Source organism: Misgurnus anguillicaudatus, chromosome 25 (assembly GCF_027580225.2).
Source record: "Misgurnus anguillicaudatus chromosome 25, ASM2758022v2, whole genome shotgun sequence".
In the NCBI taxonomy this organism is placed as follows: domain Eukaryota; kingdom Metazoa; phylum Chordata; class Actinopteri; order Cypriniformes; family Cobitidae; genus Misgurnus; species Misgurnus anguillicaudatus.
In genome coordinates, this window is record NC_073361.2 from 11,859,701 (window position 1) to 11,874,014 (window position 14,314).

The 14,314-nt window shown below is 36.8% G+C and overlaps 1 protein-coding gene and 1 pseudogene across 2 annotated transcripts in view; one reads left to right on the forward strand and one right to left on the reverse strand.

The window, feature by feature from the left end:
• LOC141362192 (F-box/LRR-repeat protein 7-like) overlaps positions 1-14,314 on the reverse strand; it is a 190,815-nt pseudogene that overhangs the window by 158,552 nt on the left and 17,949 nt on the right.
• Positions 1-14,314, forward strand: part of LOC129426158 (E3 ubiquitin-protein ligase TRIM16) — a 71,452-nt gene that overhangs the window by 1,246 nt on the left and 55,892 nt on the right. Inside the window, exons 3-6 of one of the 2 annotated variants that reach the window (XM_073864317.1) lie at positions 53-286; positions 446-605; positions 1,085-1,141; positions 2,977-4,019. In XM_073864317.1, coding sequence (XP_073720418.1) covers positions 53-286; positions 446-605; positions 1,085-1,141; positions 2,977-3,503 — 978 coding nt within the window. In that variant the 3' untranslated portion in view covers positions 3,504-4,019. Of the gene's footprint in view, positions 1-52; positions 287-445; positions 606-1,084; positions 1,142-2,976; positions 4,020-14,314 lie in introns of those variants that run through there. The other variant, XM_073864318.1, reaches the window with a different exon arrangement.

The window sequence follows — 14,314 nt, forward strand, 5'->3', positions numbered from 1 at the left end:
ATCTTTACTGATGTACCTGTAATGGATCTGATTGTAATGTTTGTCCTAACAGCGCTCTGCACAGACAGCAGTGGAGGACAGTGAGAGGATCTTTACTCAACTGATCCGATCCATTGAGAGAAGACGATCTGAGGTGACACAACTGATCAGAGATCAGGAAAAGACTGCAGTGAGTCGAGCTGAAGGAGTCATGAAGCGTCTGGAGGAGGAGATTGATGATCTGAGGAGGAGAGACGCTGAACTGAAGCAGTTTTCACATACAGACAATCACATCCATTTCCTACAGGTAACACAACTCTGAAATACAACACAGTGAACATTAGCAGGATCTCTGGAAGACTTCGCTTCTTATATGACTATGATGGTGGTTATTTTATAAGCTGCTAAATATGATTAATGTTGAATGTTTATGTTGTCTTTGCATTTGTAATCTTTTCTTCTTCAGGGTTTTCAGTCTCTGTCTGCAGCTCTTGAGTCTTCAGTCTCACACAGATTTACTCTCAGCTCTCTTCTCTCTTTTGATGATGTGAGAAAATCTCTCTCTCAACTGAAAGACAAACTGGAGGATTTCTGTAGAGAGGAGATAGAGAAGATATCTGGTGAAGGTAAATAGCAAATATTAATTTACCCTCGAACAATAACACACAAGCAAGAGTGTTGTTAGACTCTATATCAGTGTCATGCCCTCTTTTGTGTGTGTGTGTGTGTGTGTGTGTGTGTGTGTGTGTACCTGGTACCTGGTACCTGGTTGGACCAATTGTCCCCACAAAGATAGGAATACCAGTATTTTTGTGACCTTGTGGGGACATTTTGATGTCCCCATGAGGAAACAAGCTTATAAATCAAACAGAATGATGTTTCTTGAAAATGTGAAGTAGGAGAAGGGTTTCTGTGATGGTTGGGGTTAGGGAATGGGGTAGGTAAGGGGAAAGAATATACAGTTTGTATGGTATAAAATGCATTACGTCTATGAAATGTCCCCACAAAACATGGAAACCAGAATGTGTGTGCGTGTGTTATTGGTTTTTTATATTTACACTTGTGTTATGGAAATTATATGAATGTTGTCTGTTTATGTCCTCAGTTACATTTATCACAGTCATTTCTGATGAATTGAAGACCAGAGAGGATTTCTTACAATGTAAGTGACTTTAAAACATTTATGATTCATGGCTTTGATTTATTTATATCCACTAGTACATAAAAAATGACGAAAACAAAAGAAGAAAAAAATAAAAAACAAAGACAACAAAAAGTACAAAAATGTTTCTAAATGTTCAAAGTTTACAGAAAATGTTCACGTCACACGTGTCAGTACTCACTCATTGTTAAAGATGTGAATGAATTAAGTAAAATCAACAGTAAAATCAGATAATGAGATTCAAATATCTGCAAATATCTAGTGTACAGGTATATATTAAAGCATGTCAAACCTAATAATAACTGTGGAGAAACAAAGTAAATGAAAGCGTAAATACAACCAGATACTAGATAGGTACATTTTCTGAAGAAAATGTGAACTGGTGCTTGTCTTGGCAAAATTCGGGAAACAAACTGGTACAGTAATGTTAACATGTTTTAAAAGAGCCTACCCAATGTATCTACAATACTCAGCTGCAGAGATATAGGTCTTGCTAAATGGTTGCTAGGGTACATCTGTTTGGTTGTTAGTGAGTGAATTGGCATCTACCAGTGATTAAACTCCAAGCCACAAGTGAAACGATCCAACCCCCGTGTCTCTACAATGTTCTGATTCAGAGATATAGGCTTTTTTTAATCGGTTGCTAGGGTACCTCTTTTTGGTTGTTAGAGAGTAAATTGGCATCTACCAGTAATTAAACTCCAAGCCACAAGTGAAACGATCCACCCCGTCTCTCTATGATGTTCTGATGCAGAGATATAAGGATGTGTTTATTTGGTTGCTAGGGTACTGTATTTGGTTGCTATGGAGTGAATTGGCATCTACCAGTTATTAAACTCCAAGTCACAAGTAAAACGATCCAACCCCCTTGTCTCTACGATGTTCTGATGCAGAGATGTAGGCTTTTTTAATTGGTTGCTAGGGTAATTGGCATCCACCAGTGATTATATTCCAAGCCACAAGTAAAACGATCCAACCCCCGTGCCTCCACGATGTTCTGATGCAGAGATATAAAGCTCTGTTTATTTTGTTGCTAGGGTCCTGTATTTGGTTGCTAGGGAGTGGCTTGGCAGTGGCCATAAGCTGCTTGCCAGTTTGAGTGATATAAACCAACTGCCATGTCTCTATGATATTCAGATTTGAAGATATAACTGTTTGAGTTTTTGTTGCTAGTGCAGTGGTTGCTAGGGGCATGGCTTAATAGCTCTGTGATGATCCTGAGAGACTGATTGGATGCCTGAGTAAAATGAGCCCACCCACTTGTCTCTGTGACCCTGTCTTTCAAAAATGTTCAATCAAAAGCCCTGTTTGTCCTAGATATCATAATAGGAAAACCATATTGATTTTCTTTCCTTCACCATATATTTCTATTGGGCCGATTTTGGACAGCATTTGCTCCCCAGGGGTACACCTTACATTGCATTCGAAAGCCTGCCAGCCTCTTTAAATGTAGCATCCCGCGTGTTTCTATAAAATCCTCACTTGAAGCTATGACCCATCAAATTTTGGTGCAATGTTAAGTCTATCAGATTTTTTGGGTGGTTTTTCGCAAAATCCTGCACCCGATCACTTAAAGTCATATCACACCACAATTTGAGCGCTCTTTCATGGGTCTACGATAAAAAAGCGTGCGGGATGAGTTAAGTGCCAAAAGATTTGTCCAAATGTAAGAATGATAATAAGAAGACAATCCCTGAGCAATAGCAATGTTGATGCTTTGCATAAATGCAAGAACCACTAAATATAGAATTATGTTGTTTTGGGGGAAAAAATGCAATAAATCTGCAATGATAATTTTGTAAAATTGCTGTATCATTTGTGTTGATTTTCACCAGATTTCAAGCAGTTCACACTGGATTCAAACACAGTGAATAAATACATTCAGCTGTCTGATGGGAACAGAACGGCTACTGACACTAACACAATCCATCAGTATCCTGATCATCCAGACAGATTTGATCACTGGCTGCAGGTGTTGTGTAGAGAGAGTTTGTGTGGACGCTGTTACTGGGAGGTTGAGTGGAGTGGTCAGATGTTAATATCAGTGTCATATAAGAGCATCAGCAGGAAGGGAGAGGGTTATGAGTGTTTGTTTGGATGTAATGATCAGTCCTGGAGTTTTTACTGCGATGGCTCCATCTGCTCATTCAGTCACAATAACAAACACACTTCCCTCCCTGTAGTGTTGAGACCCTGTAGAATAGGAGTGTATGTGGATCACAGTAAAGGATCTCTGTCCTTCTACAGCGTCTCTGATACAATGAACCTCATCCACAGAGTCCACACCACATTCACTCAACCACTTTATCCTGGGTTTCACATCGTTCCAGGTTCAGTGAAGTTATGTAACCCAGCAGTGTAAATGAGATGGGGATGATCCAAGTAATACTGTAAAATGTGACTAAAATGATAATTTAATATATTCACTGAACCCCTTTTGGTCTTGTTGATGGTAAGGGTTTCCACAGTCAGTCCTGTCATCTTGCAAACTGATCATAGATATTTTACAATTAATACTCAGGGTTATAGGGTTCAATTCCTGGTTATAGGGGGGATTGGACATGATAATAGGGAAAATAAAAACTGAACATGAAGAAAACTTCATTTAAAATGGATATTGTAAGACTACACGTGCAAATGAAATGCAAGGCACAGATTTTTTTAAATATAAGCAAACACATAAAGCTGAATTATTTGTCTTATTGTCTGCATTCTCTAGACTTTGCTACATTTATTGACTTTTACCTTCAACTTTTACCTTAGCAAGCTAAGTTGCTTAGTTGGAAGGTAGAAATAAAATTAAAAGACATTTTAATGGAATTGCTTTTTAAACAAACAAAAAAAGAATTTATGTCTACACTAAAATGTATTACAATTATGATTTAAAATCTGTTATATTATTAGACCAATTGGGCATGTGAAATGAAAGTGATGTAATTGCCAGTGTATGGTAAACTCTCAATGTGACCTCTGCGTTTTACTCATCAGTGAGTAGTAAACACACACATACACACACAGGTCTGTATCTCTAAATCAACCGATCAATCTTTATTTATGCACATTTAAAAACAGCCGAGGTTGACCAAATTGCTGTACATCAAATAAATAAATAAAAATCAGGGAGTGTTAAAGCTAAGGAAAAGAAATATGTTTGTGACTTTTGGAAGGGCGGAACCTAAAGTGGTGGAAATTAGTTCCACCCGGACGACGATCCCCGAAACACCAGTCACTTCCGGGGACTCCGGGCAACCCAAATTTGGGTATTATTACAAACAGGTGTGGAGAGGAGTGTGGCGACTGATGATTGGCCGATTCAATGAAGAGGAGGCACATAAATAGGGCATTGGAAAAACAGGAAGAAAAAAGTTTATTCCAGCGGATGTTGTGGGTGAGACGGAGCGGTGGAGACGATTGGAGAGACGGGTGTATGGTGGATTTTGAAGATTGGGCGAAGTAGACACACACACGGAGTTGAGCATACAAACAGTCTTTATTGAAGTGTTGTATTGACATGCGTTGCGTTCTGGGACGGGATTGTACGCATTGAAGAGCTGCCGGAACTGCAGTAAAAGGATATTGTACTTTCGGCCATGTTTACGTCAGATATCTGGAAGGAAAGGGAGAAGATCCAGTGTTAACGGAACTGTGAGTACGCTGCATTGTTGTCGTGTCAGTGTTTATTTACAAGTGTGGAGTATCAGTGTGCCTCTGTGAGTTGTGCTTAGTGTGCAAGCGGCCCCACCGTGGAAAGGATTGGTGGGCGAGCCGGAACCAGCAAAGGAGGGAGTACGTTACATTGTCGTGGCTGTGATGTTTACATCTGGCCATCCGCTGTATCAGTGACTTCAATCATCCAGGACGAATCCCCGGTCCAACGTGGTGTGCTGACCCTATTTCACTGTGAGTGTGTGGAGTGCAGTGGGTGAGTCTTTTCTTTGACGTGTGTACACCTGGAAATTGCAGTGTCGTGCCGTGTCCCTGTTGTCAGCATTCACTCCCTAGGCCGGGAAGAAAAACCCTGTTTGAGAGAAGTGTACTGGTGTGGTGGACGACCACTCTTCTATATACACGCCCGCTTTTGACTTCTGGTCCCTTTTCCCCACCGGGTGGTGGCGAGGCAACGATAACAAGTAAGGAACTGTGTAAATATTGTGGGGAACGTCAACGGAGGGAAGTATTGGCTGCTGCACGGAAAACTTGCTGTGTTGTCTTTGTGTATGACTACCTGTCTGTGGAGTAATTCCAGAGGCCCGTCCCTGTCTAGATCTTTTGTCCTGTCGGTGGAAGAGAGGAGAGGGAAGCGTTCGACCTATTCCTGTGGTACATACCTGGCGTGACACCCCCCTCACAGTTATCATGAAAGGCAAAATAAGCTATATAGAACAAAAACCCTTTTTGTACCAGGCTGTACACATAATATTTTCAACTGTAAAGTTGGGGATTTTAACATGGAGGTATATAGGAATTGACTCCCTTTTGAAGCCAGCCTCTAGCGGCCAGTCGATGGATTGCAGTTTAAGTCACTTCCGTATTGGCTTCATCAGAGAGATCGGAAGGTTGCCCCTCGATGAACACATGTCCTATTCTGCCCTGATTAGTACGGAGAGCAACATTCATGCAATGCTAGAGCTCACCGAAATCAGAGCACACTCTCATAGTTCTTCATATCTCAATCATATCCTGGGGCAGATAGTGTAATTTTTTTTTATCACCTAAATTTTTTTGATTGATAACGTTAGATTTCATATGATGCCTAATAAGAAATAATGTTAATAATCTACATTAATCATGTTATGGTATGATTTGTTTATTGAGGTTAAGTTGTACAGTCAGACATATAAGCACTACTTTAATAAGAGAGATAATATTTAATACATATTTAATCAAAATATAGTACCTATGTGAATAAAATAAACAACTATTTGTTATGCTTAACCAATTTAAAAAGATGCACCATTCAATACTATAGAATAGACCAGGGTTCTCCAACATGGTGCCCACGCAGAGTCTGTGAGGTGCCCCCTAAAGCACATTCTATTAATAGTTTCAATTGTAATATTTATTTATTACATATTTTTTATATTAGCTTGGCTTGGTTTACGCATGTTAACATTTTAAACAATACTAAAACATACCAACATGTTAAATAAAATAAAAATAAAGTAAAAAAATTTTTTTAATAATAATACTTCATTACATTTATATAGCGCTGTTCTGCAGTACTCAAAGCGCTTTACATATGAAAGGGGGATTCTCCTCAACCACCACCAATGTGCAGCATCCACCTGGATGATGCGACGGCAGCCATATTGTGCCAGAACATCCACCACACACCAGCTTATTAGTGGAGAGGAGACAGAGTGATATAGCCAATTAGTATGAGGGGATGGTTTTGAGTAGACTATATCAAAAAGTAACCCTCCAGATTGTTTTATCCATTGTGGTAGCCCTTGCTGCAGTGATGGGAGCAAAGTAACACGTTACTGTAATTCCACTACTTTTAGCAGTAACGAGCATGTAACGAAGTATTTTTTTTAAATCAAGTAACGCAATTACAATTACTGAAATTTAAATGAGTTCGTTACTCGCGTTACTCTATTTTGTAAAAAATAGACAACATATCTGACGTCGCAGGACCGTGGTTGGCGGCGCAATGATTCATTACACTTCATCATAGCTGACAGTGCATATAGAATGAACATGAAAAATCTAAACGGGAAAACATACCTTTGTTTAAAAATTGTGCGCAAGTCATAATCCATCGGGACTCATGTTTGTAAATTATCTTCGCCGGTCAATCTTTATGGTAGAAATACCTTAGCATCACAAGATTTACAGTCATTTTTAAACAAACATAATGGCAGAGCAACAAGAAGAAAGTGCAGAAATATGTATGTTTAATTCCCAAAAAGGGTCGTATAGGCCTACTCCATTGTTTGGATATTTCGGATTTGAGGAAAGTGATGTTGATCAGGTAAGTTACAAGTCTTGTGCAAACTGTGCTCCTGTTCCGTCCAAACGTGAAATATCAACAGTTTCAAAAGCTGAAGACACAAGCCGCAACCATAAAAAAATCCCCGACATCCACGACACAAACAACAATAACGGATAGCGTATCATGTAAGTTAAGGATATGTGTCCAATAAGCACAGTGAGCAGCAAGGGGTTTTAAAATTATTGCCACATAAAAGGCATATCATAGGTATTTTTATTCAAAAATGTTTTTTTTTTATTTCAGTTTAATTCTAATTTGATATAAATATCGCATTTCAGCCTTTTTACTCCCCTCGGGTCGGGTTTCGGACCAATTTTAACATCACAGGCCTCTGAATTCTTTAGGTTTCACCACCTTTTTATATTTTAATTTAATTAAAAGAAACGTTGAGACATTGATAAATTGTAAAATAAAGACATTTAACCTATCGCACGAGTCCACTACGCACATTCACAATGCACCTGTTGCAACAGTGTTTAGCGTCTCCGCCAGCAGCAGGACATTCAGTGCATCGGGGAATATGGAGAACTGAATTAAAACCTTTAATACTGAGCATTATCTATAAAAGACTGTATTTACCACAGGATTTTGTTGAAAAGTGTATAATATTCCTGCAGTATTCCTGTAATATCCTTGTGGTATTACTTTCATATTTCTGCGGTATTTCATCTTTTACCCTGGCTGTGAATTAATGTAAGAAAAATGCAAGAATTAGTGCAAAACGTCTGTGGGTTTTATTAAACAAACCCCGTAAAATCACGTATTAGAAAATAGAGGCAACTATGAGGGGCCGTGCGGCTAAAAAAACATACTTCACTTATGAATACATATGTAAAAACATGCATACACATATATAAACACTCGCATATACATGCATACTGTTGGATGTTTAAGCAAATACCTATGAAATACATGTGCATACCAATGTGAAATTCATACCAATACATCTTAAGTTAGTAATGCATACATATACACTTGTGAATAACTTGCATATACATGTAAACTTAATGCACGCATACACCTATAAAAACTGAAATATACATATAAACTTATTACACGCATACACATATAAACACTCGCATATAAATATAAACTTGATGCACGCAAACATATATAAACATTCGCACATACATATAAACTCTGTCCATGCATATACAACCATTAAACACTTGCATATATATGTAAACTTGATGCACGCATACACATAAAAATACTGGCACATACATATAAAAAAAACTTGCAAATACATATAAACTTGATGCAAGCATACACATAAAAACACTCGCACATACATATAAACTTGATGCATGCATACATATAAAAACACTCGCACATACATATAAACTTGATGCACGCATACACCTATTAAACACTCGCATATACATACAAACTTTCAGTATAAAAGGAAGTCATTTCAGTGTAAAAGGAAGTCATTTCAGTATAAAAGGAAGTCATTTCAGTGTAAAAGGAAGTCATTTCAGAATAAAAGTCTCGATGGAGAGCAGGAGCCAAGGTGACCGCAGCTACCATGAAGCAAGCGGGTGCACCGCTATATTTGATGTAACTTGCAGTAATTAACAAAAACCCGAGCCTTATTTGACAGCAGCACTAATTGAACTATTTGATCGGATGCATTTGATATACAGACCGTGACCGGAATGCACTCACAAATCGCGCTGTTATTAGAAATCTTTAACTGTTTCCAGACTGAGCATGGACATAAACAAGCAGAAGACGTTTATAAAAGCAGCTGCCTATCAGCGTGTACGGAATCGAATCAAAACTTGACTTTTAAACCCGCAGTCTGCCTGTGCCATTCCACCCGGTCTGCAAATTAAATGTTAATATTATTCTACCCATTACAATAAATATTAACAGCTCACTCGCTGGATACCCGTATCCACCCGCCAGCCCGCGTGCAGGACTCTGACATGGAGTATGCCTAAATAAAAAAATCCCTGCCACCCATCTAGCCGACTCTTGTAACTCTTGTAATAGATTTTTGTGAATCTAGAAGGACTTCGATCATAGTCTATCACATTACGTCCTGTAGGTTCGTTTGGAATGTGTCTGCCGCACAGCTCCAGTCAGGACAGATCAGCCACCAGCGAGATTAAAAGGTGGGCTTTATTTAATAAAAAAAAAAAAATGTAATGCATTTCTTTATATTACAATAAATATGATGAACAAGTCACCCATTTATCAAGTATCGATTAATTATTTTTACTTAATCCTTTTTGCTTTTTACAAAAAGTAGAATAGGCACGCATATTCTAAATTTAACCAAAATGGCTATGGCGTTGAAGGAACTTTCCTGTTTTAGTGAAAAAGAAATAAGTTCTATTGCTGTTATTATGTAGCATATATTGGTGATTTTTTTGATAACAAATATGACAGTTTTAAACAAACTAAGTAGCCTATTTATTTATTTATTTATTGGCAAATACAGAACAACGAGGAACAAGTAAAAAGGTAGGCGACACGCCTTTCTACCTTGCGACAAAAAGATTAATCATAGCCAACTTAGGCTAAATGTAATTTTAAAATTTCGTTAATTGAATATTTTTTCAAACCGAAAGCCCATTGTTTATGCTTGTCAAATTTATGCTGACTCGGTCACAAAATTTCGTCACGCAGTATTTGATATACAGTATTTGTTATATATTATTATTTTATATACAGTATACTAGCCCAAACAATTATGATTTTTGCCATAATCGTGCAGCCCTAGGTATTTTAATATTATTTAAGTAAACTTATTCAAAAATACTAAAAGGGAACAAATGTGTTTTCCCCTATATTTCTATAAAAAAATGGTAGGTCTTGTAAAAACATATTTGCAATAGTTTGGAACCCCCTGATATACAAAACACAAGTAAGATTTATCAAGTATGCAGGAGAAACAGATGGAAAAATAAAAATCCTTATATTATTTGTTTTACTTATATATATTGCCAAATAACGTAATGTATGCATACCTTGTGTCAAAAAAAAGAACAAATATATAATAGACTTTCAAAATTTTGTTTTACTTGAGAAAACATCACCTTCATTCATTCATATAAAACTTACTTTTTTCCAATAAACTGATGATTTTTGGATCAAATAGATTTTTGTTCATCTTGCAATAAAATATGAATAATGACTATTCATAGACGATAAAATACGGTTTGTAGATCATTTTCCTTTTAGAGGCCGCTCGTATTGCGCTTAAGTTCATTTTAAATCTAGACGCGCAGCCAGCGCACTCAAATATAGACGCGTCTGAGCGCACTGAAAACCAGAAGAAAGCGGCGCGTCCTGCGTTCTCGGGACTCGGGACACAATCAACTTTGGCATAAAGCGGTGGGGACATCACCCGCAAATTGGGGGGCTGCTGTGAGTGCTGGCAGCCTAGGGACAGCAACCTTCAACCCGGTGGCATGACAACACCAGCCCTCGAGGCCAGGAATTCTCCCGGTCCTCCCTATGGCCACTCCGGGCCTGCTACAACGAGAGCAAATCGAGAAGAATGCTCCTTTTCTCTGGGATATGCGGACAACGCGCCCACCGCAGTATTGCCCGAGCACGAAGGGGAAAAAGTCCGCAGGAGAAACTCTATAGCTTTAATGTAAAAAACCTTATAGACCAGTCACGACAAACGGTCTAGCGGAAGCCTTTAGTTAAGCAGGATAAAAAGGGGATTAGAAACGTGCCAAGGATACAATGTACAGTATACATGCAACATATGCAGTTATGTCATTCATAACTACTAGAAACTTTTAGAAAAACTTTTAAGTTATTGATTTTGTTCACTTTCAAAGTTTGATTGTGCATAATGACATATGTATTTGGAAAAAGGGATAATTCAACAAAAAATCATAATTTTATATCTTTCATTAATTTAATGAAATACATTAAACTATATTTCAATGGACATTTACAGGCCCTGAACAAGAACAACTCGCGAGGGGAGGACTAGAAATTAATGCTGCAAATTTAGGGTTTAGGGTGGTTTAGACTTTAGTGTTTTGTGAAACACTAGGAAAAAACAATAAAAAATAAGAATTCTGTGTGCTTTTTGTTTAAAGTGCTTGTTTTTATTTTATGTATTTATTTATTTATTTACTGGTGGTGGGGTTGGTGGGCACTGAAGGAGGGCAGTTAACATGTCACCTGCAGTCCAGGTTAGGGTGGATTGCAGACTGCGGGTCTAAAAGTCAAGACCGTTTTGACTCGATTTGAGTGTAGCTGGGTGTGCGGTTTTACCGACTTCATTTTTCTTATTTTACACTGTAAAAATGATTTTGTGGCTTAGTAAATTTAACTAAAAAAAAAAAGTAAATTCTATAAAAACATTCTTGTTTTTTAACCAAATTTGAGTAAAAAATAACACAGAAATGGTGAGTAATTCTAAATGAACACATTATTTAGTAAATTCAACTAAATATTTATCATGTAATATTTTAAAAAGGAAATTAAATTAATTTATTTGAATAATTTTAGTAAATATATCACTAACTAGGCAGTGGACTTGTATACTGTTAAAAATAATTAGCTGGATAAGATTTACTTAAAGTGCATCATTTAAAGTAAGTTTTACATGTAACTTTAAGCAATTGCTTTAAAAAAATGTAAGCTTAAATTGCTTAAAATTCATGTAAAACTTACTTACATGGAAAGTAAATGCAAAAATAATGCACTAGGCCTATATTTAATTTTTTTATTAAACCCAGTGTATAATTTTTTTTCAAAGTACACTGAGAGAATGATGGTTGGATTTACTTAAAAATATAGTGCATCATTTTTGCATCCATTTTTTAAAGTAAATATTACATGGAATTTTAAGTATGAAATTGGTTAAAATTTCAAGTAAAAAAAAAATTAGTGGATGCAAAAATGATGAACTATATTTTTAAGTAAATCCAGTGTATTATTTTTTTACAGTGTAGTAAAAAATAAACAAGCTATTTTTATGAAGCATAAATTGTTTTTTATAACAAATGTAACAGTTTTAAACAAACTAAGTATTGATTTATTCATTAGCAAATGCAGAACAATGAGGAGAAAGTAAAGGTAGGCTACACGCCTTTCTCCCTTTTATGATTAAAGGATTAAATGTCATTTTTAAAACGAGAGCGCATTGTTTATGATTGTCAAATTTATGCTGGCTAGATGAATGCAGAACCAACAATATCTTAAGGCATTTTGTCATGAAATATTAGATTTATTTATTCGTATTTATTGACAATATTTTCCTTTTTTATTCTCTCGTGTTAATTATCACGATTGTCTTTTTCGTGTCACTCAGCGCGAATTTCTATAGCCTATATTGTTTTCCATTAACACAAATAAATACTGTATATCAAATACTGCGTGATGAAATTTTGTGACCGAGTCAGCATAAATTTGACAAGCATAAACAATGGGCTTTCGGTTTACTTTTTTTTTAATTAACGAAATTTTAAAATTACATTTAGCCTAAGTTGGCTATGATAAATCTTTTTGTCGCAAGGTAGAAAGGTGTGTTGCCTACCTTTTTACTTGTTCCTCGTTGTTCTGTATTTGCCAATAAATAAATAAATAAATAAATAAATAGGCTACTTAGTTTGTTTAAAACTGTCATATTTGTTATCAAAAAAATCACCAATATATGCTATACATAATAACAGCAATAGAACTTATTTCTTTTTCACTAAAACAGGAAAGTTCCTTCAACGCCACAGCCATTATTTTGGTTAAATTTAGAATATGCGTGCCTATTCTACTTTTTGTAAAAAGCAAAAAGGATTAAGTAAAAATAATTAATCGATACTTGATAAATGGGTGACTTGTTCATCATATTTATTGTAATATAAAGAAATGCATTACATTTTTTTTTTTTTATTAAATAAAGCCCACCTTTTAATCTCGCTGGTGGCTGATCTGTCCTGACTGGAGCTGTGCGGCAGACACATTCCAAACGAACCTACAGGACGTAATGTGATAGACTATGATCGAAGTCCTTCTAGATTCACAAAAATCTATTACAAGAGTTACAAGAGTCGGCTAGATGGGTGGCAGGGATTTTTTTATTTAGGCATACTCCATGTCAGAGTCCTGCACGCGGGCTGGCGGGTGGATACGGGTATCCAGCCAGTGAGCTGTTAATATTTATTGTAATGGGTAGAATAATATTAACATTTAATTTGCAGACCGGGTCGAATGGCACAGACAGACTGCGGGTCTAAAAGTCAAGTTTTGATTCGATTCCGTACACGCTGATAGGCAGCTGCTTTTATAAATGTCTTCTGCTTGTTTGTGTCCATGCTCAGTCTGGAAACAGTTAAAGATTTCTAATAACAGCGCGATTTGTGAGTGCATTCCGGTCACGGTCTGTATATGAAATGCATCCGATCAAATAGTTAAATTAGTGCTGCTGTCAAATAAGGCTCGGGTTTTTGTTAATTACTGCAAGTTACATCAAATATAGCGGTGCACCCGCTTGCTTCATGGTAGCTGCGGTCACCTTGGCTCCTGCTCTCCATCGAGACTTTTATTCTGAAATGACTTCCTTTTACACTGAAATGACTTCCTTTTATACTGAAATGACTTCCTTTTATACTGAAAGTTTGTATGTATATGCGAGTGTTTAATAGGTGTATGCATGCATCAAGTTTATATATGTGCGAGTGTTTTTATATGTATGCGTGCATCAAGTTTATATGTATGTGCAAGTTTTTTTATATGTATGTGCCAGTATTTTTATGTGTATGCGTGCATCAAGTTTACATATATATGCAAGTGTTTAATGGTTGTATATGCATGGACAGAGTTTATATGTATGTGCGAATGTTTATATATGTTTGCGTGCATCACGTTTATATTTATATGCGAGTGTTTATGTGTGTATGCGTGTGTTGAGTTTGTATGTGTATTTCGGTTTTTGTGGGTGTATGCGTGCATTGAGTTTGCATGTGTGTGCAAGTTGTTCACGGGTGTGTATGTATGCATTACTAACTTGGGATGTATTGGTATGAATTTCACATTGGTATGCACATGTATTTCATGGGTATTTGCTTGGACATCCAACAGTGTGCATGTATATGCGAGTGTTTGTATGTGTGTATGCATGCTTTTGCATGTGTATTCATGGGTGAGGTGTGTTTTTTTAGCCGCACGGCCCCTCATACAAATGTGTCATTATTCCGATTGAATAG